This window comes from Fundulus heteroclitus, chromosome 23, assembly GCF_011125445.2.
Source record: "Fundulus heteroclitus isolate FHET01 chromosome 23, MU-UCD_Fhet_4.1, whole genome shotgun sequence".
NCBI lineage: Eukaryota > Metazoa > Chordata > Actinopteri > Cyprinodontiformes > Fundulidae > Fundulus > Fundulus heteroclitus.
In genome coordinates, this window is record NC_046383.1 from 997,420 (window position 1) to 1,023,715 (window position 26,296).

At 38.9% G+C, this 26,296-nt stretch overlaps 2 protein-coding genes across 2 annotated transcripts; both read right to left on the reverse strand.

The window, feature by feature from the left end:
* Nucleotides 1–5,220: 5,220 nt before the first annotated feature.
* On the reverse strand, nt 5,221–9,037 carry LOC105922978. Its single transcript, XM_036127777.1, has 6 exons — nt 9,016–9,037; nt 8,582–8,908; nt 7,126–7,476; nt 6,821–6,946; nt 6,697–6,740; nt 5,221–6,588 (listed from the first exon to the last, which is right to left on the reverse strand). The coding sequence occupies exons 2-6, from the start codon at nt 8,901–8,903 to the stop codon at nt 6,463–6,465; spliced, it is 969 nt and encodes a 322-aa protein (XP_035983670.1). The 5' UTR covers nt 8,904–8,908; nt 9,016–9,037; the 3' UTR covers nt 5,221–6,462.
* Nucleotides 9,038–22,825: 13,788 nt separating this feature from the next.
* On the reverse strand, nt 22,826–26,001 carry LOC118557568. Its single transcript, XM_036127778.1, has 5 exons — nt 25,842–26,001; nt 25,395–25,739; nt 24,479–24,598; nt 24,005–24,048; nt 22,826–23,905 (listed from the first exon to the last, which is right to left on the reverse strand). The coding sequence occupies exons 1-5, from the start codon at nt 25,963–25,965 to the stop codon at nt 23,849–23,851; spliced, it is 690 nt and encodes a 229-aa protein (XP_035983671.1). The 5' UTR covers nt 25,966–26,001; the 3' UTR covers nt 22,826–23,848.
* Nucleotides 26,002–26,296: the final 295 nt, after the last annotated feature.

The following is a 26,296-nucleotide window of genomic DNA, read 5'->3' on the forward strand; positions in this document are numbered from 1 at the left end:
AGATAACATTTCTGACGGCTACATTGCTAGACAGGATGCGTTAAAAAAAGAAGCTTGATGGAAAATAAACACTTTTTTAGACAGAAAGTTCTGTGAAGGTAGGCTGCCCATTGCCTGCAGGTGAGGATGTGGTGACTAAAAGGAAACCACTGAAAACATTAAAAAGAACATGTCTTTACACAATGTATCTCTGGTTAATGGCAGAGACCAATGTAGAAATGTTAACATATAGTGTTAAGAAAAATATAACAATTTACCAAGTATGACCCTCTAAAAATCGTATCAATTTCCTGAGTGTTAATTGGTTCCGCAGGTTTTCAACATAAAATCTGCGGTGGTTTACTACAAGCAAAATAACTTGCTTGTGATTTGTGAAACAAAACCAATTTGTGATTTGTTGACCCTTTATTCAGTTTACCTATAAACTGCAAAAAAAAACCTAAAAAAAAAAAAAAAAAACTTGCTGTGGCTAAACTTGATACGCTAAACTGACACTATTTCAGTTTCCACAAAAAGTACACTACAATCACAAACTGTTTTAATTGCATCTGTTCAGTGTAAAACAACTCCACCCATGGTTGACTGGGAAGTGAACGAGTGTAAATATGGGACACTAGTCAAATGAATACAAAAGGCCAAAGGCTTGTAAATTTAAAAAGCAACAAAAGAGCTTTCCGGGACAAAATACTCCAAGTATTAAATTGAACAGGTAAACAGAGGTGCTGTAATCAACTACGCTTAAGATACAAAAGGTCTTGTAAATCCGAGTAGTTACAACAGCATTGCTGTGCAAAACACCTAGGCATAAAGTGAAGGCTGTTTTTGTCCCCGTATCCAGACAGCAGCTTAAGTTTTAAACAGGAGAGCCTCAACATGTGTACATGGCTCTGCAATGCCAGCTAGACGTGCACAGCGCACTTGGCCAGAGGAACAGATGATGACCCAAGGTGACCCGAAGATGATGACCCAAAGGGAAGTTTACTGAGGCACTGAGTTCAAAACTTAAGGTAAAAAAAATTACAAAAATGGTATAATTACAAAAATGAAATAAATGGTGACTCTAATAACAGCAATAACATTAAAAGGTAGTAGTCGTAATATACAGTCAACAAAGCCTTAATGTTTCAAATCAAAATAGCCTTTTACACAAATCACTAGAAACAACATGCTACTGCACTATTTTACTTTGCAAAGGTGCCTAACAATTAAGCAGCCTTTAAATGTTTGTTGTGACGCAAGTGTGTGTGCATGTGATGTTCAGCTACCTTCATGAAAAGGATGGTTTTATGATAGCTGACCCTGAAAATCTGCAGATCCTGCAGCCATCCGTGAGGGAACTGAAGGTGAGCTTCCAGAGATTTATAATTTTTCAACTGCTTGTTTGTGTGGGAGTTCACCCCACAGAAAAGGAAGCGCAAGACGTCTGCAAATGTTACTACCCATGCTAGCTCATTTAGATCGCTCGTCCTCTCAATATGCTCGTGCGGATCAAGGCCATTAACTAACTTTACTTTTTCAGAGTAGCACTGCTTTGCTTTCGTTTTTTGGCTGGTTGTGTTAGCGAATATGGAACTTGCTTTTCCCACAGCCCATTGTTGTCATGTCAGAAAGTATGGCCGCCACTACCCAGCATGCAATGCACTGTGACGTCTATAGACCAGTTTATTGTTATTGTTTTGATTCGGGTTTTTCCCGCATGCACGCTTGACTGGTAGGCAAAAGGCGAACACAATGGCGGATGCAAATAAAGAAACTGACGAGTTCTCGGCGTATTTTTGTTCTTTAGATAACGTATCACAAGATCGTTATAAGACTAAGTTGATGGTTGATGGTATCAAATTGCCAGATCCACACAGCAAAAGCATGAAGGGATGGAGCGAGTCTGTGAAATGCTGGCCAAGTGTTCCATACGGTGACATATACAGCTGCCTTATAAACACGGCAGGCCAGTATACACGAGAGAGCATGAAAGCCATGAAACCACTGGACGGCTACAATTATTTTAAATCGGGACATGTTCAGACATGTTTGTGTAGCATACGAAAGCGGAGTCGGACACAGACAGTGCATCAGCAAACAGGAAGACCCGTCACCGGTAGGTTAAAAAAACATTGTTCACAAAGGATTATTTTGGTGTTTTTGTCTTATTAATCCTTTTCACAGACTCATGCCAGAGGGTTTGCATACATTGTACATGTTTGTATATTATTACGAAACGAACGTTTACGTCTTGACTTAAGTATACATGCTATTTTTTTATTTATATAATTATTTAAGTAGAACAATGACCAGTGCAAAATTAAGTTGTATTTACCGGAGATGAAGTGTAGACTGCAAATTGTGTCGTGGTTTGATGGCTCCCACAGTCGATTGGGATTGTCTGCCTGCATCCTTTTCATTGAAAATATCAATTTTTTTTCTTCTTTCTTCGTCCTTCGGTAAACGAAAGAAACGTACATCCAACGATTTGGAATGCCTCTGTGTGCAACCGGGAACACAACAAGTCGTATGCATTGTTTAGACTCCAAAAATAAACTAAAAGTACGCTCTAATTCACCCGTTTTGTCACGCTGGTAGACGAAAACAGTACTGTTTTTGTCTACCAGCGTGGCACAGATGTAGCGCGGATGTAGCTCGTCATAGACCACGTCACGCGTGGTCTATTCACAGGCCCTAGACACCGGAGAGGGTAAGCCCAATAAACAAGAATTTTACAGAGTATCTGAGGAGAAGAAACAACAGTTGGAGACAGAGGTGAAATACATGTTGGCAAATGATATTGTGGAACCATATATTTAGAATTGGGCATCACACTGTCTTCTAGTTAGGAAGTCTGACTCAACTTTTAGACCCTGTGCTGACTATCGTAAAGTAAATAGTATTACTAAAGCAGACCTTTATCCTCTTCTCAGGATGGAACAATGCATTGACCAAGTTGGGTCAGCAAAGTATGTCAGCGTATTTGATCTTTTAAAAGGGTATTGGAGGGCAACACCAACCCCACAGAGTCAACCACCACCTACCCCTTCCACCTCAACACTGCAGTCTGAAAGAGAACAAAGGCCAGCCACCCAACCCCCACAGACAGCAACATTGTTGGGGGTCTACACAAAGATGCTGCAAGATGAGAGCCAATGGGAGGACTAATCTAATTATGAAGTGTTTTTTTGTGGTTTGTTTGTGTTTTAGGAAATTGGACATTTATTTTTATATAAAGAAAGTAACATGTTTAAAATTTTATATTTTTTACACAAAGTTTTTTTTTTTTTTGCATGTCTTACAAAACGTTTAAGAATTATGTTGAATTTACCTCAAAGCAACTGCCAGTAATTGTTTGGACTTTAAAGCAGTTCAGAAGTTAGTTGACTGTTGATGCAGCTGATACCAGCCCACTAATTTAATGGCATTGGTTGTGCTAGCATGTCTGACTGCTCCACCTGAGAAGAGAATGTCTTCTAAAAAGAGGAGCTGTTATGACATGAGAGTCAGAGTGGCTGAAGTTCATTTATGGGGAAATACTACACAATTATAACCCCAGTTTGAACCGCTGTGCACGCCCGCCGACAGGGGGGCACAAATGGGTCAGTTGTTCCGGGCCCAGGACAAAGGGGGGGCCCAAGACAAAGGGGGGGCCCAAAACTGACACTGACAAATGGTCAGAGTGTCAGTCAGCTCGCGCTTTTGTAAAAAGCCGGTTAAATTCAGTGGAAACACAACAATTTTATATAAGCACGTGAAAAACCAAGAGCAAGAAAACATCGAGCCACAGAAACAGAGAGAGGAGACGAAACTTCTCTCATTGCCCCGACAGACCTTAGATAATATCTAACTTTCAAAGTAGATATTATCTATCATATGTTACTGGAGCCCACACATAAAATGTAATTAAGACCTTGAAAGAACCCAGTACATATATCCAATTAAAAAGTGTTATTTAAGATAAGATAACATTAGCTAATCATTTATTTATCCCACGACGGGGAAATAAATGGGATTAAAGCAATAGGCAGGGGCACACAACACAGACAAAATTACACCAGGATTGAAATATATAAGGTGAATTAGGGGAAAAACACTATGAATATAACATTATTATTATTATTTAATTGTAATAATAAAATAAAAATCACAGGTCCACAGTTTCATGATACATCAAGCTTAAGGACTGGCTAATATAGGCTACAGCAGGTCAAAAAAGGCCATATTTTGGCTGTTAAGGCTGTTCTCTTGTGAAGAAAGAGACTAAATTGCACTAAATTCCATAGACGGGTTGAAAATATCCAGTATGAAGTATCCAATACAGAGATTTCCAGGGCATGAAGTATACAGTTAAGTTGACTTTGTTTTGGTGTGTGTGTGTGTGCGCGTGCGTGTGTGTGTGTGGTGGCGGCAGGTGTAGAGGGGGGGCCCAAAAAGACTGTGTTGTCCCGGGCCCTGGCAAAGCTGTCAGCTGGCCTGCCGCTGTGAAGTTAGTTTTAAGTTGGCAATTGCATATTTGCAGTCTGCGGCTTCAGCAGACCGCAAATCCTGTTCGAGATGAAACATGGAGGCTGATCTGGTGCTACCACTCTGTGTGCTCGCTCACTGCTGAAGCAACGGAGCACGAATATCCAACCTAAAGCTAACTTCGCCACGGTCCAATACGAGACTGTTATGTTTATATGTTCAGCGCACTTTATTGAAAACTGTTTCCTGAACATAGGTGAATTCAATTTGGGTTTTCGAACAAACAGATTAGAAAGATAATCTGTACCAACACTGAAAGTGGCAACCACATCGCAGTCACTACCCCTACGTTTATTAGATTTTCAAATGCTTTCTTGTCTGATAAACATATGAACACTGTCTGAAGCAGCTGTGCAGCAAGCTCTTCATGCGGCTGAGACAGAACCTCAGCCACATGAGGTTCAAGCCACTGTATTTATCAAGAAGCTAATCTTATTCTGTCCACATGCTCTACTACGGATTGGGATGGGCCTTGAACACCATTAATAATTTGATTACACTCTGCTGTTTTTGTAAATTTAGCTCTGATCCTGTTTAAAAATACCATATTGATGTCCATGCGGTTATATGTGTTATTTATGATTGTTCACTTAGATTTAATTAAAAAACAGCCTTACATCAGAATCATAGAAAAACATTTTTAATACAGAAATATATCAGAGAAAAAAAGAAAGGAGCAACATCAGTCTTTATGCAGAGATTTATCTGTTTCTCTACTTTCTCTATATTTGACTGTTTCTCTGTTCTATCATATACATTTTTACCTCTAGCTTGCAACTTAAAATGTGTACAGACACAAGTGGTTTTACTTGTTATACTTGTCACAGTTTACTTAACCATTATTGTTAGATTGTAAAATGATCACAGTTTGTGGGTAGGGATACATATAAATTTAAAAATAACATGAACTCATTCAGATGTAAGGTATAGATTGTAAAACAATCACAGTTTGTGGGTAGGGATAAATATAAATTTGAAACAACATGAACTCATTCAGATGTAAAGTAAATTAACTTTTAATGAGAGATGGGAGCAAGTGGTAAGATTACCAAGGATGTCCTCAAAGCAATATTTCAGAAGAGCTAAAAAATAAATACATAGGACAGGACTCGAAGAAATTAAAGAAAAACTCATGAGAAAATCAAACAAATCGAGTAATCTGGTAATATGACACTAACAGTTTATGTGTTGGGGAAAAGGCAACGATCAATGATGTGAATGCAGGAACAGACACTGCACAAAACAAACAATGTAGTAAAGTCACCACAAAAAGCCTGATACATACAGGTAACTATAACAGAGAACAAACACAATGAGCATCAAATTTTAAGACAAAAACACGAGTGATTAACACTACAGAGATAAAAGAAATTGAAGTTATTCACAATGTGACAAAACCAACACGCCATTGTTTGTAAAGAAAGAAAATGTCTTCACTCAAATCCAGTGGCGGCTGGTGACAAAAGATTGAATGGAGGGCACCAAAGGTCAGGGCTGACAACACAACAATAAACTCTACCTAAAAAGAAATCCATTTGCAGGTAAGTACATGCGGATGGATTTTGAGGTCCGTTATAAATTAATTTGTCTATTTGTTTTTACATTTTTTCTTGCAATTGTGATGTAGGCAGCACCATAGTGTGCCCTATTGACAAACCTCCACTGCTCAGATTGATAGAACAGAATTTACCCAATCAAAAGTACTTTATTTTCCACTGTAACAGCATTTAGATACTTTAACATCCGTTTCGTCCCTTGAGTATGTTGTGTGTCCTCAATAATGGCCTTATTTCAGTAATGTCAATTTAAACAGAAAAAAATCTACCTAAATTAAGTAAAAGCAATTGCTAATCATGTTTATTAGAAGCGATTCAATACATTTGATGTACATTGAAATTTATAGTTCGAAACAACCGTAAACTGCATCAATCAGCACAAAGACTGTAAAACAGTTTCTTATCGACCGAAGGCTTTTATGGCAACAAAAATCATCTGTCTTTCTGCTATTTTCTTTCTTTTAGTGTTGTCAGTTTTCATCATGGCGAAAATGGCAGCAGAATACATCCTTTTGTCTTCGTCGTTCTAAGGAAATCCATTTAAAAATAATGGATAAGCCAAATAAAAATGTATGAAACTCATTTACTTAAAAATGTATCAAAACACTTGATAAAAGAAGCCGTTACACTTTACCTGTTGCTTGTTCTGACCAAAGTCTTCTTGCACCTTAACAGATTCTGGATAAGAAAAGTAGACAGTAAAATAAAGAGGCAACCATTTACTACAAAATAAGTCAGAGAAAAGAATTTTGAATCACCTTGACAATCACATTTGATCCTGTTGATGGAGCTTATGAGGACAGCCATACAAATCAGACTTATGGCTAAGGCAGCAGAGAGTGAAAAAATAAATATCATGGCTTCTGGTGACCACACACTGAATCCTGGAACATTATAAGACAAAAATCAATAAACAACATCACACGTGCAAACATTTAATTACATCTGGATTGGCCAAAATCTAGCTAAGGGATTTTCAGTTAGAGTGCTTATAGCTAAGACTGCATCTTTATTCTATCCCACACTGAAAGTATGTTATTAATAAATAATTTTATATATTTACCATCAATTCCCAAGTTTATTTCATTTGCAAATAATATCTGTCCACATGTGGCCACAGCACAGTAGTAAGTCCCAGCATCAGAGGAGCTGACGTTCTTGGAGAAGTTATAAACACATCTCTTCTGAGTGTCCGATCTCTTCTCACAATCTTCAGCTCCTTTTGCATCCGTGTAGATAATATCAGGAAAAGACTTTTCTGGTCCGGCTCTGAACCAGAACACACTGGGTTCTCCTGAACAGGTTTTGTTACCCGAGTCAGAAAGAACTGAACACTGCAGAGTCTTTGAGTCTGTTGGATGAACTGATGTTGACTCCTGAACCACGGTGTAGCGTGATGTTCTTGTAGATTTTTCTATGGGATAATAATGGTAATTTGTGTTAGTGCACAATTTAAACAAACTCATATTGGATGTAGAATGCTTCCAATGCTTGAAAATAGACTGTATCTGTATCTGTATCACATTTGGTAAAGAGATGCTGTATTAAGTCAAAATACTTTTACAGTGAGAAAATTGAATGTTGGACACTTAATTTATGGTCATATTTCATATATGCATTAATGTGTGGTACAAAGTGTACTTGTTTAGGTGGTTTATTTCAATATGCATATATGCAAGTATGTATACAGTTGGCATTTTTTTATGTATTTGTGTGAACATCAGTGTTTGAGAATATAACTATTACAGCACCTACTTTAATCGTATACGAGAACTCATTTAAACCTGGCAAAGTCTGTTCTGTATAAAATATTTGTTAAAGTTCTCATTTTTTAAAATTCAGTTATTCAAATTGTTAGTAAGATTTTTATATTACTTATGATAAAAAAAATAGTCAATTTTGATTTGATTTGATTTAATGTAAGTTAAATTTCGTTTAGATTCTTATGTTTTCTTTGTGTTTTTTTTATTGAGGGTTTGTGGATTTCAGGTTGTTTTTCCACAGCTTTTTGTATTAAATCCGTTGCTGTTTTAATGAATGGGGAAATTTTTGGTGATTGGTTTCTCTAAATTTAGGATAGATTTACTTAATTTCCAATTCCTGACTAGGATCAGATCATTTAAATGTTACTACATCAGGATCAACAGACAGTTTGCTTTTTCTGAATAATTACAAAGCATCATATATAAACTAAAATATTGGGATTTTAATTGTACTTGGAGGAACAATGCCAAAAGTAAGATTTTAGATGCATAATGTGCAACAAATAAACTTAGTTTGTCTTTCAGTCTGCATGTATGTCAAATGTTGTTACATGATGCAAGGCAAAAAGAGAACAAAAAAGATAGATGTTTACGTGACTTGAACATTGAAAATATACTTTGCTGGTTTAAAACATTTTGCGTCAGGATACATCTTTTAATAACATAATCATGTCCAGTTGGATTTCAGATAAACACTGATTAATTAGTGAATTAAAGGATCTTGAAAACACTGGAAGAAGAAAATTACTTATTTACCTTTTATTGATAGATAGGTCCCACTCCACGTAGATTCAAGTGTGTCCTTTTGAGAACAGTGATACATTCCCTCATCTTGTTCAACTATTGATAAAATTGTAAGATTGCTGCCATGATCGGTGTATGTTATATTGAATCTTGAATTATTGAATTTTGGCTGATACATGGGGGATGTCCTTCTCTGCTGTATCACTATTAAATTCAGAGTATCTCCTGCACTCTGCTTGAACCAATAAAGCCATGTGTTGCTCTGATATTTCATTTGAAAAGCACATGTCAAATTGACAGATTGACCCAGTTCAACTATGACCACTGGAACCATAGTGTCTGCAATGAGGGGAAAGCACAATATTAGATTGAACAGAACCAAAATACATATTTCACATACTTGAATTCAATTCAATTCTGTCTAAATTTATGTAAAAAGTACTTACACCCTTGATGAAAAAGTAACAATGTTAGCCATAACAGAGTCATGATGAATCTGTCTTCATTGAGGTAGTAGATCCTTATGTAGTTGGGGGAGGTGCGACGATCCTGTCAAATGCATCTGATTGGTTATTACAGAATATATAATGATAGGGCATTTCCTGTATGTCTTTTCTCATAGTTGAGCCTTTATATATATTTTTTTTACTATCTCCTGGTTTTGTAAGCACTATTTATTTGCTAAAGACAAAAACATACACAGAAACGAGGTTGCAAACAAACCTGATACAAATGTTCTGGGCAGGGAGGAAATTGCAAAATCTAGGTGACAAAATGTTATAACTAGTGTCACCAGTTTTTGTTACATCTTTGAACAACACTATGATCATGTTGTTCATGTTTTTTGATCATGAATTTTGATCCCTGCAAAGATTTCTTTCTGAACAAATAAAACAAATGACTAGCCTCTGAACTATAACATTGTTACATAAATTGTGAAACACCCATTTAAATAGACACAAACATCAACAGAGCTACCACACCTGAATTTTTGTCGGGGAATTTTCGCTTATATTAAAAAATAGGTTAACCATATTATACAAATTTGATTTACAGGCTGTTGATCTTTACATATAACATTATACCTGTGCAAAATCTTAGCGATCCAGGTCATGGGAACCACAAGCCTGTTTGTGATTACATGAAACTTGTACATCGGTGGAGATGCACTGGACATGGCTCAGAAGCTAAAAATGACTTGAGGGACTCTCTGGACATATACTTAGCCCAAAAAAGAAGCTCAACCACTTCAGATGTTTACAGTTGGATCTGCCTTTTGTCTTTTTTCTAAAATAAGTTCCGTGTAACCTAAAATTACCAAACGCATATTCCACCAGTTGGTTTGTCAATTAAATAAAACCATAGGTAAGATTAATGATTCAGCTGCATAAAACATTTGGAAACCAGATTTAGATTTGACAGAACAAAAGTCCAGCTCCTCCAATGCCGGCCACCACAATTCCTGCTCTGACGCTGACCAACATGATTCCTGGTCCAGTGCTGCCCGCCTCCAAGATCGGCTGCTCTGGCTCCGTCTGCTTCCAAAACTCGTTGCTTGTGCGCAGGATTTCCATGTTCTGACCATGACTGATCTTCCTGCCCTGCCAAGCCAATGTCTGCCATTGGAGCTACTGCTTTCTGGGGCACAACCTGGACTGTTATCACAAGAACAAGCCTTGCCAAGCCCTTAGATTTGTCTGCCCACCTCACTCTGACCACCCGTGAATGACAAAGGCTGATCTCCTGGACTTGGACCTAGCCCCAGCTACCTTGCCTGTTTCTCCTGCAAGCGAGTAAGCCAGCTTTCTAAAGCTCTGCCTGGTCTCCTACTCCTGCAAAGGATCCCTGACTGTCATCCTGAATTTTGATAAGAAACGTTTTAAACACAACACTGTGTTTGGCTTGAATATCATGTTGCCTGCCTGCCAAGGTTTCTTAATAGATCCAAGGTTAATGACACAAAGGGTCACAAGTTGGGTTTTACTGTAGATAAAATACCAACATTGGTCTGTTGATGGATCAGTTTAACCTCATGGAAACACTTACATATCGAGTCTGTAAAACATTAAACTTTTATCCCAACATTGCCAGGCGATCAGTATCTGAGAAATAAGTGAGTCTGTGTTAACATGGCAATGGAAAACTAAATTTTACAAACCTTCATTCCAAAACCCACATAGTGTACAATTTTTTTGCCACTTTGAAAACAGCATAAATTCTTCATAGACATAACACTTGATGTTCAACAAAAAGCTTACTACTATTGGGTTGTGTAGCTGTTTGTACAGTAGTAGTGAAAAATTGCAAGATGCATTGTACTTTCTTGAGGGGAAAGTTTTCAAAAGAAGACACTCATTTCCCCTATCACACTCCGTCAGTCGTTGGGCTACACTGCTGGACAGGACACGTAAAAAAAAAACGCTTGATGGAAAATAAACCGTTTTTTAGACAGAAAGTTCTGTGAAGGCTTTAGTGAGGGTATGCTGCCCATTGCCTGCAGATGAGGATGTGGTGACTAAAAGGAAACCACTGAAAATTAAAAAAAAATGAACAAATCACACGTTGGTGAGTGTCTAACACAAGTTCTAATACTACATGTTCACATTTGTACATAAGTCTCTGTCATTAACCAGAGGTACATTATGTAAAGAAAAGTATAACAATTTACCAAGTATGACCTTCTAATAATTTTATCAATCTCTTTAGTGTTAATTGGTTCTGCAAGTTTTACTCAAATAATCAGCCAGAGAATTTTATGTGGTTCACTACAAGCAAGCACCGTTTCTCTTTCACAAAAAGAAAACAACAATCACAATAAAATAAATTGTTTTAATCACATCTGTTTAGTGTAAAACGACTCTGTCCAAGTTCGTTAGGTCTTCAGAGGAGTACTCAGATATTTTGGGGGCAGGTGCTCAAGTGGAGAAAAACAGCACCTTTTGCAGTACCAGCACAGGGAGCTGTAGTATGAAATGTATTACAGGCACAGCTTGATCATGTGTGTGTGTGTGTGTGTGTGTGTGTGTGTGTGTGTGTGTGTGTGTGTGTGTGTGTGTGTGTGTGTGTGTGTGTGTGTGTGTGTGTGTGTATGTGTGTGTGTGTGTGTGTGTATAGAGTACAGACCAAAAGTTTGGACACACCTTATCATTCAAAGAGTTTTATTTTCATGACTATGAAAATTTCGATGCCTTTACACTGAAGGCATGAATTAACTATGAATTAACACATGTGGAATTATATGCTTAACAAAAAAGTGTGAAACAACTGAAAATATGTCTTATATTCTAGGTTCTTCAAAGTAGCCACCTTTTGCTTTGATTACTGCTTCGCACACTCTTGGCATTCTCTTGATGAGCTTTAAGAGGTAGTCACCTGAAATGGTCTTCACTTCACAGGTGTCCCCTGTCAGTCAATAAACGGGATTTCTTGCCTTATAAATGCGGTTGGGACCATCAGTTGTGTTTTGCAGAAGTCAGGTGGATACACAGCTGATAGTCCTACTGAATAGACTGTTAGAATTTGTATTATGGCAAGAAAAAAGCAGCTAAGTAAAGATAAACGAGTGGCCATCATTACTTTGAGAAATGAAGGTCAGTCAGTCTGAAAAATTCGCAAAACTTTGAAAGTTTCCCCAAGTGCAGTCGCAAAACCCATCAAGCGCTACAAAGAAATGAGGACTGCCTTAGGAAAGGAAGACCAAGAGTCACCTCTGCTGCGGAGGATAAGTTCATCTGAGTCACCAGCCTCAGAAATCGCAGGTTAACAGCAGCTCAGATTAGAGACCAGGTCAATGCCACACAGAGTTCTAGCAGCAGACACATCTCTAGAACAACTAAGAGGGAGAGGGATAGGGTGCTACGCCAGATGACCTGGCCTCCACAATTGATCTTTTTTGTTAGGTACATAATTATATACATAATGTATATAATTCCACATATGTTAAATCATAGCTTTGGTGCCTTCAGTGTGAATCTACAATTTTCATAGTCATGAAAATAAAGAAAACTTTTTGAATGAGAAGGTGTGTCCTAACTTTTGGTCTGCACAGTACATAGTACAGTACAGACCAAGCATACGTCACACGTGTACTGTACGCACACACACACACACACACACACACATGTATATATATATATATATATATATATATATATATATATATATATATATATATATATGTGTGTATATATATATTAGGGCTGGGCAACGATTAAAATATTTAATCGCCCTGATTAATCGCCCTGATTAATCGCGATTAATCGCATTGTATTTACAAACTCCAAGAATGAATTCAAAAGTAGTGTAAAGAGCACTTTTATTTTAATGTTCTGCTGCCATATGAACAAAAGTGTTGTAACATTTGTAGCACTTATCAGTAACACATATTTAGTGTAAAGCTCAACTTAAACATGTAAAACAAAAAATAGCAATAATAATAAATTAAAGCTTATTGCCACTGACAGGGAATTCTCTTTATGGGGAAAAAATCTACCAAAAACAGGCAATTTCTGTGGTAACAGCAGGGAGCAGCATTGCCATTTTATGTTCAATACCAAAGTTTAACTTGGCAGTGGTTACAACTAACTTGTTTCTGTCATATTCGATGCTGGAAGAACTTTAAACTGAAATGCTTGCTAACTCGATATGCTTGTGTTGCTTGCGTTTATTTGACGTTGAAACGCGGTTTTTTGTTGTTGCTTTCTCGCGTGCATATAGTGAATGGCAGGGAAAAACAGGCAAAAACACATGGATACTTTGAAACGCGAAGTGACTTCACCGACGGCGTCTAAGCAAACCCCCCCCCCCCCCCCCGCTCCGCTCCGCACAAAACTTGTTCCGTTCGCCAACTCACCGCCTCGCCTAAGCAAATAGCGTACCGGGAGCGAGCTATTTTTAGAAACGTAACGTCACATCACGTGGTACGCAGTAGGGCAAGCTTGCATAGTCCGTCGCTGTTTCGCTGTAAAAGAGACGTGCGTTAGCCTAGGTTTTACTCGGTAAATGACTGCTTTTTCCAAATCTAAGACCATGGTTTTTAAACATTGTTGCTATGGAACGTGCAACAGCGACTCGAGGTACGCTGATCGGCCGCATTTGAAGGATGTTTTCTTCAAGACTGCCAAGGAGAAATGTGTGCGCTGGGTTCACCGGTGCGGTTGGCCTACACAACAGTTCAACCCGGAAAAAGTTACCAAATTCAAGTACATATGTAGCAAGCATTCTGTTGGAGGAAAGGGCACAACCGAAGAACATCCTGACCCAATTCCAGCGACATCAAGTAGTGAACAGTTAAGAGTATTTTGGTGGCCGACATGTTAATAATGAAGCGCCTGCTACCATGATAGCATTTAGGCTATCATGGTAGCAGGCGCTAACATGATACCCTGCTACCAGGATAGCTTACTCAAAAACATTTCAAATAAGACAAACATTAAACATATACCGATCCCTGGACGGTGATTACAAACAGGAAAAAAACGGCCGACGACACCATGACCGCCGCGCAGGAAAAAAAAACTAAGCTTACCGTTCGATCAACTCGGCCCGTTTTCCGTTTTTTTAAGCCCTCGACACTCAAGCCATCGTTTGAGCTGAAGGTTGGTGTGTTCTTCGACAGTGCGGCCAGTAATCCGTGCGCCTGGGACATCGTCTTGGGAAAGTTTAATGGCTATAGAGTCGGTCATATCGCTGTTTCTGTTGCGCGTGTAATAGCTGGTTGCTACGGGCGTTCTCTACCTGTATGTCCTACCTAAGCGGCAAAAGGGGCGTTGCTCTTGAGACGGTGACGTCACGTGCGCGGTACACTATTCGTGCGGGAAACACCGCCTTCCGCATGTCGGCTTTGTTTTTTTCCGGCCAGCACCTTTCTTACTCTGAATCCGAGGCTTGGCTGACAGCGAGGTTATTGGCGCATTATCGCCACCTACTGTTCTGATTCAAACCCCTACACCGCAGCAACAGACCTTCACAAAATAAAAGCATGTGAGCAACATGCGTTAACACGCGTTAAAGAAAATATCGCCGTTAATAGTCTAATGAGTTAACGCAAAATTAACGCGCTAACTTGCCCAGCCCTAATATATATATATATATATATATATATATATATATATTACTTTTTTTTTTTTTTTTTTTTCTGCCGCTTCTGACATCTCTTCTCTCTTCTTCTCTTTTTTTATGGCAGTTGGCAAACAACTTTTAGGTGCATTACCGCCACCTTCCAGATTGGAGTATGGATCAATCTTAATCTATTATATTCTCCCCATAATGCCTATTCTTCTTAGTAAACTAAAAATACTACTAAAAACTACATCCCCAGACGATCTCTGAAATAATTCCCTTATATCTTTTCTCTGCTCTCTCCACAGGTGACCTGAGTTTGCAGGTGGGCGTGGTACACACCTGCAGCTCGCTCTGCTGCATGCGGCTGCACTATAAGAACAGTGCCCTGACAGCTGGAGGACACCAGGGTATTAACCTTGTTTGGTACACTTCAACGGCCCCTGGCTCATGAAAACTTGCCTCCTTCTTGTGCTAAAATCTTGTCTCCTGTGCCTTAGGTCGCCTCACGCTCTGGACCCGTTCCCAGCGTTGCCGACGTTCTGTTGTTCCAAGACGAGCAGCCCAACTCAGATCTCTCTGTGTCCTGCTCCTACGTTCCCCGTGTTCAAGCAATAACCCGACGCTCCCTTGGCTTTACCAAGCCGGGCTGAGGATTTTTATCGGATAGCCTTGGTTCCTCCAGCTGTCATCGGACCACGCACCACGCCGCCGCTGCTCCGACCCCCCTTCACAGATACCACCAGCCTGTCCACTGGCCGCTCAGTCACCTGTTGCCATGATGGTTGCCTTGATTACATAATTCTGTATTTTAACATACATTATCACAAAATATCATCTGCACCATATAACCTTATGGTTATGGTTAACCTTATGGTTATACAAAGCAGGTTACCCTGACAAATTTACCAGGTATGGGGCACACGGGTTATCCTCAGTAACTGACTAATGAGCTTAAGTATATTGATCAGAAAAAGAGTTAAAAAATATTTGTTGTCAAAATTAAACTGACAGCTGAGAATATGGTCATAATAAGTATTATATTAATTTCTTCTGCATGAGACCAGCGTGATATATGATTCTTGGAATGTTAAGAATAATGAGACTATCTACAGTTAGCTTAGAAACATTTCAAGCAATTGAAGATTACACTTCTTCATCAGATGTTTGGGAAGCAAATGCACGGAGTTTGTTTGTTACCTGAAAAATTCCATGGGCCTCCACCAAGGCAGGGCTGTAATGGAGCTCCGGACATTACGTGACCAATTTGGTTTGCACCGCCATATTGGCAGGATCAGAAAGCATGGAAATTAACGAGAGGAATGGATTGGAGCAGTTAACTTTCTCAAAGCGATATATAGCGATAAACAACTTAAGTAAACAGACTAAAAATTTGTGATCCATACTTAGCTCCTTGTTTGCTTTTTAAAACAATTCACCTGGTAGCCAGCGCTGCAGGATTCCTGATTTTGAAATAAGTGTATATAGTGGACTTATCAACTCTCCCTCCCACTACACCGGAGAATCACTGAAGGCCTACAAAAGTCTTGAGGGATATAAATGGATTTCGTCGGAATTTCTGGGTGAGATTCTGCTGTGGAGTTTACCACAACAGGAATTTTTTCATTGTTACTATAAGGGTAAGTACCCTACAATTATGCTATAATAGGCTATGATAATGTTGGACAGCAACTAGTAGCTGAACAAACGCGTTTTATGGTGACTTTTCTTACAGGTGAATCATTCACAAAGATGAAATGACTCCTCTGTTAAAGCATGCCTTAAAATAACAATATAATCAAAATACTTTGGCCGTGGAGTGTTGGCCGAGTGGCTAGAGCAGCGCGCTTGCACTCAGAGAAGGATGCAAGTACCCGGTTCGATCCCCAGTGCCTACACTCTGGCTCCCTGAGCAAGACCCTTTACCCCAGAATGCTTCCCGGGCGCCACACAGTGGCAGCCCACTGCTCCCCTAGGGTGATAAGTTGCCTAATATTTCTGCACTCTGTTCAATAAGAAACAGTAGGATTGACTTTTCAGTCAGGCACTGTACTGGATCATACATAGAGTAAAAGTTGGATTAGGCCCATGCAGGCTGCTGTATTATATACAGAAAAAGTCATGATCACCAAAGTTTTGGTTGTTTACTATACAGGACTTTCTGTTAGTATGGAAACGTTTGCTTGACAGCATTAGGATTTATTCATTTTTCTGCGTTGGCAAATCATTACCATAAAAACTGTGGACACAAAAATGTAATGCAATAGCAAGCAATACTGTTGTAAAAGATCAAATGATGTTAATATTAAATTACATTCATCTGAAGTTAGCATATGAAATGTTCACTGCACAAGCGGAACCATTGAGTGAAAGGATCCAGTGCTCGGTTTTCTTTGTCGCACTCCGAACCCGTTTAATGGCAGAAATTCATTTTTTCCTTCTAACAGGATCTTTAGCAATGCGATTAAATTCTTCTAACTTCTCTCAGTGGTTTGTGCATCCAAGGGCACAACACGAGTCAACCATCGTTGCAAAATTGAAAAACTGTTGATTAGTGACTTAGTTTGTGTATGGGCTTATCCTGCCAATATAGCACCTGGTGGTTGTGTAATGTCATCTCCTGGTGCTCTATAGACAGCAGAAGAGGTGAGAGGAGAGGAAGCGCTGCTGCTGCATCACCACGTCTGTTCACTGCACATTCACTTTGAGAGAGGCGCGCGGCAGGACATGGAGGTAGCTCTTATCCGGCAAATTTACAGAAAATGTGGTGCACTAATAAAAACAACCTTTTAAATCCATAAAAGATACCTCACCACATGCTACACACTGTAAAAGATAAATTGAGAAGAAAGAAAAATAATAATTTCACAAGGACACTTTTTTTGCACAGAAGGGCTCCAGCCCCACCTAGAGTCTATCTGTGCATGTCCCGGCATACATACATCATATCATTCTGATGTGATTTCTGCAATTGCTTTGCACCTGGTTTGAAGATCAGCTTTGTACACACTGATTAGTTTGTACCTGTTTTAATAGGGACATTCTGTGATGTCTCCTGTTATTTGCGCATGCGGGTTGCTTTATGGTCTTGAACCATTCAGACAGAAGTTTGATGGCCACCTAAAAAAAGCAAAAAAAAAATCCAAATTGAGCATCAAGACCACCAGTGTGGACGTAGCCTTAGAAGAATTAGTCTGGCTGTTTAACCAGTAAGAGAAAAAAAAAGTCACGGTCACTAGTTTTTTAAGGAGAAACCTGGTTGACAATAGCAAGGCAGTGTTCTGTAAAGAGTGTATGTGGTGAACCTGATCCTCAGCCAACACAAAGCAGCGTTAAGAAGTTTACTTTAAAACACGTGTAAGTGGCAGATGAGATGGGCAAGCAAGAAAGACTCGACTGGGTGTAGCAGCCAGAACCAGACGTGACCAGGAGCTGCAGGCGGAACCAAATATGAAGCCTACGACGTGTTCCCAGTATGGGCAGAGTGAGACACAGAAATCCCAGGAGGGACCTCAACTAGTGAATGGACATCTGAAGCCAGGCTTCGAGCCATGTACCAAGTAAAAAGGGGGCGTGTCAGATGAAGCCCTGCTTCAAAGTGCGTGCCGTCTTGCTGTAAACCAAGTGCCCAATGACAAACAATGCCCCACATTACACTGGACATGTGACTGCTTAATTTTGCTTGTCGATTTTCAAAATAAAACCGTGATAAAACGTGTTGCTTTTTGGGTTATTGTTATGGGTAGTTTGATCAGGGTGTCAGTAGTGATAGAGATTGTATCACCTGTGAACAGTATTTCTCAGCAGCAGTGGCTGAACTACAACCAGTTTGAAAAAAAGGAAAAACTACCCCCATCAGGTAATACTTTTTAACCACTTTAACTAAGTTTGCATGATGTGTGCACTTATAATAGAGAAATAAAAAAGCAAGTATTAACCCACAAATACCCAGGCTCCAAACCAGACATCAGAATTATCCTCAAGGGCAGGTTTTGAATTAAAACATGAGAAGAAGACAATAATTAACATCATTTAAAATATTAATTTCTATGTTGATTTATGTTTTATCCACTGCAGTGGTAATGTTTATTTTGGAAAAAATAATGTGACAAACATAATGTGTCTGCCTCTACAAGCATACACACAAGACACAATTGCACCAACTATGTTTAGTCCATGCCATTAAATTAAAGAATACCAATGAGAGCCAACATAAGAGCAGGGTTACTTTGGGTGCAAATCATTATAGGAACCCAATACAGATGGCAGAGTTACATAAAAGTCAGAAGACAATCAGCTACTGGACATGGGTTGGACAAAAACCTTGATACAAAATTGCACACTCTACTATGTTACATTGTTTTTTTTTAAGTTATGTATTTTAAGCTTGTGAAGACTCTCAGTCATTCAGGTCATGGTCATTTGGGTTTCCTATACACTTCAATGTTGAGGTTTCCATCTCCTTCCAAGTTCACCAAACAGTCGAGAAAAGGTAGCTTGTTGTCGTTGGCATCCTCTCGAGTAAACTTGATGTTGTTGTCCACGGAGTTGATGTGTCTTGTGAAAGCTTCCACTTCTTTTAACTGGATTTTGACAAAGGTGTCATCCACATATCTAAACCAGTGGCTTGGTGGTGTTCCTCTGAAGGTTCCCAAAGCTCTCCACACACACAGACCAATATCTTCTTTTTGACTCACACCACCCACTGGAGCACAAACTTTCTGTCATCAGAACCTTACAACACCGGGCCGAGCATGTCCCGACTAAAACAGAAGGGAAGCACAAGGAACAGAAACACATCAATCAAAGATGCCCCCCAAACCTGTTGGTACCCTAACTGAGCTTTTGTCAAATCAGCAAGAAAATCCAAAAGACCCACTGCAGAACATGGTGAGAAGAATAAACGCAAAAGCATCGTCATCCCATATGTTGCTGGAGTCTCTGAAAAACTCAAGAGGATTTTCTCCAAACACAAAATCCCAGTACATTTCAAACCAAACAGCACCCTCAGACAGAGGCTGGTGCATCCCAAGGACAAAACCCCCAAACCTAAGATGAGCGGAGTGGTGTATGCAGTTCAGTGCAGTGAGCAATGTTCTGATCTTTATGTTGGAGAAACCAAACAGCCTCTCCACAGACGCATGGCTCAACACAGCAGAGCTACCTCCTCGGGACAAGACTCTGCTGTCCACTTACACCTTAAGGACAAAGGACACTCTTTTGAGGACCAAAATGTCCACATTTTGGACAAAGAAGACAGATGGTTTGAAAGGGGTCTGAAGGAAGCCATCTACGTTAAAGGTATACTATGCAACCGGAGTTGATTTTCCAGCGAGGCTTCCCCCAGAGGGCGAAAGTAAAAGTGCACTGTCGTAAAGATGCTCAGCTGTTCTGGGTTCTCCTCAAGCCAGGCGCGGTTGTTTTGAGCTTAGCAGACAGGCGAACGCAACGAAAAGTGGAAAAAACGGCAGTACAAACAATGACTAACACAGTGAAGGTATGAACATCAAGCTGCCCGCAGCGCTATCTTGGCGAGGCGGCGCCTCGGCAGTTTTATTATTATTATTATTATTTTTTTTTTTTTTTTTTTTTTTATGTTGGCGAGACCGCGGCGGTGTAAAGAAGAATGAGGAGTTTCTGCAGCTGCGGCCGCCGCGGTAGCGTCTCGCCAACATAAAAAAAACAAATAATATTAATAATAAAAATAATAATAATAATAAAAAAACTCAATATGCTTGCATGTTTATTTGACGTTAACACACGGTTCTTTGTTGTTGCTTTCGCGTGTGCATATAGTGAATGGCAGGGCAAAAACACATGGAGTTCTCGCCGTAAAGCGAGACTTCTGTGAGTCCGGGCCGTGAGCTCCTGCAATTGCAAGTGCGGTATTTCCCCCACAGACCCCCAGGGCGGCCGAGAAAACCTTTGTTCGACCTGAAATGACTCATTTAATCATCCAAAACGGTATGGAACACATTAATTAACTGAAAAATGTTGCATAGTATGCCTTTAAGAGAGAAAGACCAACCTTAAACAGAGGAGGGGGCCTTAGGTTCCAACTCTCAAAAACTTACAACACAGCTATAGGGTTAATTCCGGCCAGTCATCACCTTAACTCTCACCCTCATTCGGGTGATCAAAACATTGTTCCTTTGAACCAAGCCAATAACGACCCTAACGACTCCTCGTTACAGAGGAGTGGACCAGTTTCGGTCCAATCTGTTGGCTTAATGGCTTTAACGACCGCCCATTACTAAGGGGTGGACCTGTTTCTATTGAATTTGTATGTTATCTAAGCCATTACAAGGCCTTTGTTGGGCAATGGTATAAAGCTTGTTATCTAAGCCATTACAAGGCCTTTGTTGGGCAATGGTATAAAGCTTGTTACTCCGCATTACTCCAGACTTTTTGAATCGAGAAAGCTTCCGGGAGAGGAAGCGAAACGTCTTCAATTACGGAAAACAAGTCCAGTTGCTTTGTTTTTGATTTATTTTAAGTGACTAGACCTTTAAAGTATAACTACAGCAGCAGATGTCATTCGAGAGCACTGAGTAATGAAGCAATGGGCTGGAAGGCTTCATTGCTTCATGAAGCTTCATTTGGCCATCACTAACCTGAACCAAACTGAATGGTGGTTGGGAGGTGACTGAGCTGATTGGAGGGTGACTGGTGGCTGAGAGGAGTGGAGCATGAAAAGTCAGTCCAGAAAGTCCAAAAGCAAACACAAAAAACAATCATGACAGTGCTCATTGAAAGAACGAATTATCATCAGAAAAAGATGTAAAAATGAAAAGAAGAGAACATTTTAAAATGACTGAAACATCAAATGCCTGTGCTCAAAACAAACTTTAGTAAAAGACTCAGAGTAACAACATTAAAGTACACTTATGATCACTGAAGACAACAAAATGCATTTTGCAAATGATCTACAGTAACACCATAAGTGAAGACCAGGGGCCCGTTCTTCGTACGTTGCTTAAAACATCCGAGATCAAATGTTAAATCCAAGATGATTTCATCCGGCTAATCATGATCCGGCTAACTGGGTTCTTCGAACACACCTGTTGTTTACGATTAGTATGGCTGGATTGAGTTATCTGAGATAACTGCGCGTTCATGCATTAGACACTGAAAGACACTGAATGTAAAGGAAGCGTCATCCACAGCTTACACGGTCAAAAACTGTATTGCTCCGTGTCTAGATGATCCATCCATAGTTTTTATAATACAATATACGGCTCGACAGGATGCAAGCCTTTCAAAGTAAAACTAAACTTCACAATAAAATGGCCTGAACAAATCTTCTTACTGATATATGATAAAAAATAATAAGCAAAGCATCATACAAATAACTTAAATATTTTCTATTTATGGCTCTAGCACCACTTTTTTCTCTTTATAAGCCACTGTTGAATGATGTGTTTGTCATCATTTGGCATGATCCAAGATCATGCCAAATCGTCAACAATCAGATCCAGCTAACTGAGTTAGCGACGTACGAAGAACGAGCCCCAGGTCCAAGAGGGCCAGATAATGATAATGCTGAACCCCTTGTTATCACTATTTGATGAGTCTTCAACATGAAATCTCTGAGAATGATAATCTAGCCTAGTTTAAAAGTAAGGGATAAAAAGTATTCAAGGTCTGACAGAGAAGATGCAGCAGACCCAGGTTGACAATAAATTAAAATACCATATTTGGCTGAGTTCGTCCAATTTTTATCTCAGTTGTCTCAAAAGAACTGTAAGAGCTTGAAGAAATGATCTGCCATAAAAATGTCTTTTTGAAATGACTGCCCTGCCACATCCTCTACAAGAAATCCTAGGTGTAAAGAAGAATGAGGAGTTTCTGGGACACAGTTCTAAGATGTGAAACTTTATTTTCATGCTGCCAAGTCTCAGAGATAAACACAAAATCCAGCTCCTCTTTACAAAACAAGTTATTAAAAATGTGAAAAAAAATGCGGGGGTTGCTGGTGCTTATCTCCAGCGTTCACTGGGTGAGAGGCAGGGTACACCCTGGACAGGTTGCCAGTCTGTCGCAGGGCAACACAGAGACAAACAACCATTCATGCACACACTCACACCTAAGGCCATTTAGAGAAGCCAATTAACCTAACAGTCATGTTTTTGGACTGTGGGAGGAAGCCGGAGTACCTGGAGAGAACCTACGCATGCACAGGGAGAACATGCAAACTCATGAACCCAGGACCTTCTTGCTGCAAGGCAACAGTGCTACCCACTGCCCCACTGTGCAGCCCCGACTTACATTATGTGTATTCAAAACACAGCTTGCTGGTCTGAAACTTACAGGACCATTCACAGCGTGGGAGGCAGGAGTTTACAATGTGTCTCTATTTACCCTTAATGCAGCAGCACTTTTCTTTAGCTATAACAGTCAAGATGGCGGCCCAATGGCACAATGTATTAATGATGTCCCAAATGAGCTGGATATATCTTTAAAAACTCAACAACTCTCTGCTCTAGGAGAAAAAACAGAGCATGTTGCTCAGAGTTTGCGTCACATCCGTAGTTATCTGATTGGTTCTACCCTGTTTCCTCTGACCCTGCAAGTCCCGCCTTTGAAATTGTGCTCTACCATCAGCTATCCAGACTGGTATGCCGTGTTGACAGTGTCAGTCTGGCTGGCCAGGCTAAACATTTATATTTTAACAGATTTTTGAGCACATTTTATCACATAAAATCAGTCAGTAAGCGCAATGGTAATCATAAGGCACACCATCAAATATCGATGCTGGCCTCTGAGTTGACAATAGGCAGTACATTTCAAAATACGAGAAGTAAGAAATATTTTTCTAATGCTCAGCATCCCTGATCATTTATTGTTTGTAAGTCGACTCTGGGAGAAATTATGACACTGGCATAGAATAGAAATGGAATGGAATAGAAATTTTACACTATCTAAAGAAACCTTTCCGCTGACCAATTAGTTTCCAATGTAGCACCAGGATTATTAAACAATGAACAAGACAACATTTAGTTAATATTCATGAAGTTAATTATGATTGGTAATAAATATACAACTTGTATATTTAAAGTAACACATTTTATTACATCTGCAATGTTATGATGTGTAACTCTTAAGAACTGTGGGCAAATTTAATCATTGCAAAGTTATGTTGAACATGTTTAAAAGGTCAAAGGGTTTACAGATGCAAACATCATCCGTTTTGCTGCTGACTCCTGTGGTTCAGTGTTATCAGTTTTTTATCATGGTGAAGATGACAGCAGAGTACATCCTTTTGTCTTCATTTCTCTGAGAAGATAAATTAGACAGTTTAGCAGCAATAAAGCGAATTTGTTATTTTAAACATTTATCAGCATGTTTAATTCCACAACAGTGTTAATCCTTCACCTTTTCAGTCTTCTGACCAGGGATTTTATGCAGCTTGACAGCAGCTGGGTGAAAGAATAAAGAGATAATTAATTAAAATGAAACTTTTTTAGCAAAACAGACAAAGATCTATTTGTAAAAATGTAAGGGTTTCACTTTGGATGTTAAGGTTAAAAAGCAGCAGCCAAATAAAAAAAGAACTGATTCACAATACAATGTGAATCAGTATCTTTGACATTAGAAAAACAGACATGGTATAAAATAGAATATAATATAACAATCCTTTACTTTTGCTGCAATGGTGAAATTCAGTGTTTCAGCACCAAAGGAAATCAGAATTTGAAAGAATGCAGCTACAAACAAAAATGTCTAGTAACATTATAATAATTCAATATTGTTGCATGGATAGTTTATAACCATTTAGTAAGCACAATAAGCTATGCATACAATTAAACAAGTGATTTGGAAACAGATTAGTACAAACAACAAACTTACCAATCTTATTTTCATTAAATTGCTTTCCTTTTCTGCAGCTGAAAATCTGGGCGAAGTTCACCAGTACACAACACGCCAAAAGTGCTCCAAGCACAATACCATACTGGCACACTTCTTGTCCTAGAGTTAGAAAATATTGACACACAAATGTGTAGAAATGTGTAGAAAAGCTACCTGACATTTTGATTTAAAATATTTTGATTTAAAAATCTTCCACCATTCCTGTATCCATTATTTATATCTGCTCGGGTGGGTTACTAAGGGGGGTTTCATTTTTCAGATGGAAATGAATAAAAAGTATTTGTACATTTAAAATATCTACTTATTATATTTTTATTTAGTTTTAGATTGTTGAAAATGTTTTTAACTTACACTGTAAATTTAGTAGATGCTATTTGTTCCAAAATAAGGTTAAAGCTGATTTAGAGTCACCTTCAGCACATTTTGAGTTAGGAAAACTATATCTCTGGAAATATGTCTTTTTTATCTCTTATAAGATCATCACTACACATTTGAGGATTCATTATATTGCACACTTTTAAAAAAAAACAATCCAGGTGTTTTTTTTATCCCATTCACTTTGGTTATTCAGAATTTTAAAAACATAAAAGACTAGAAAATCACAATGGCCTTATGTTATTTAAGAAATCATGATGATCAGTAAATCCATTGGTTACAAATAGTGAATGAATAACCCTAACTCTTATACCCCATCATATGAAAGTTTATTGCTGGTGTTCTTTAAGTGCTTAAATGAACAACAGTAGATTGTTAAATTAAGGGCTGTAGTGGTAAGATAACATTTTACAATTACTATAAATACAGTGTGCCTGTTTGTAAACACTTCACAAAGACATCAATATTGTAAACTGAAGGATTATACATAAAATAGTATGTAGTTGACCTAAATACATACTTGTCTCCACTTTGGTTCCTTCTCCAAACAGGATCTCCCCACATGTGACCACAGCACAGTAGTATGTTCCAGTATCCGAGGAGCTCTGTATAGTTTTAGAAAGGCGGTATTCACAGCTGCCTCCTGCTTGTGTGTCACAGCTCTTTTTATCAGCATAGATGAATCCTGGATTAGATTCTGATTCTGCTCTGAACCAGAACACGTTGTGTTCATCGGAACAGCGGGCTCTGCTTTCTTTTTCTCTTTTCTCTGAGAGAAGTGAACACTGCAGAGTCACCTCGGTGCCAAGCGAAACAGACTTTATGTCTGAAGTTTGTTTCACATAGTAGGACTTCTTATGAGAATCTAAGTTTAAAAAACAAAGTAAAAAGGCACAAAAATCATTTAAAAGCATTTGGTTGGGTGGGCAATGATAAAATAAAACAGACAGAAATTAAGTTATCTTACCAATCACAGACAAATGTGTGCCATTAATAAATACCATTTCGTATGCTGAGCCTGCCTGACATAAATATGTTGCTTCGTCCTCTTTGCGGACATTATTGATGGTGAGATAATGCATGTTCCCCATGTTATTAACTTTGAATGTTGAGTTTTGAAAGTGTTGTTCAAGTTTCGCATTGCTAAAAGTGCCCTTAGCAACGGTTTGAAGCATAAATCCATAATTCATCTTGTACCAGTAAAGCAACCCATTGTCAAACCCAGCTGCATTACAGTTCAGAGTCACAGTTTGACCGAGTCCAGCTTCAGTCAGAGGGATGTTGTCAGGATCCTTTAAGGTTTGAATCATGACTAAAAAGGATAAAAAAAAATTAAGGTTTAAAATGAGTACTGCACTAAAGTGTGGACATAAAACAGAATTTTACACATTTCAGTAGTTAATTTTTTTCAGTACACAGGAA

Coding starts and splice junctions, on each gene's coding strand:
- LOC105922978 (XM_036127777.1), bottom strand. CDS start 8,903: ATGGTTCCAGTGGTCATAGTTGAACTGGGTCAATCTGTCAATTTGACA. Junction 7,477..8,581: donor GACCTATCTATCAATAAAAG/GTAAATAAGTAA, acceptor ATTATCCCATAG/AAAAATCTACAAGAACATCA. Junction 6,589..6,696: donor TTGGTCAGAACAAGCAACAG/GTAAAGTGTAAC, acceptor GGATTTCCTTAG/AACGACGAAGACAAAAGGAT.
- LOC118557568 (XM_036127778.1), bottom strand. CDS start 25,965: ATGGGGAACATGCATTATCTCACCATCAATAATGTCCGCAAAGAGGAC. Junction 25,740..25,841: donor CACACATTTGTCTGTGATTG/GTAAGATAACTT, acceptor TTTTAAACTTAG/ATTCTCATAAGAAGTCCTAC. Junction 24,049..24,478: donor ATTTAATGAAAATAAGATTG/GTAAGTTTGTTG, acceptor TCTTTCACCCAG/CTGCTGTCAAGCTGCATAAA.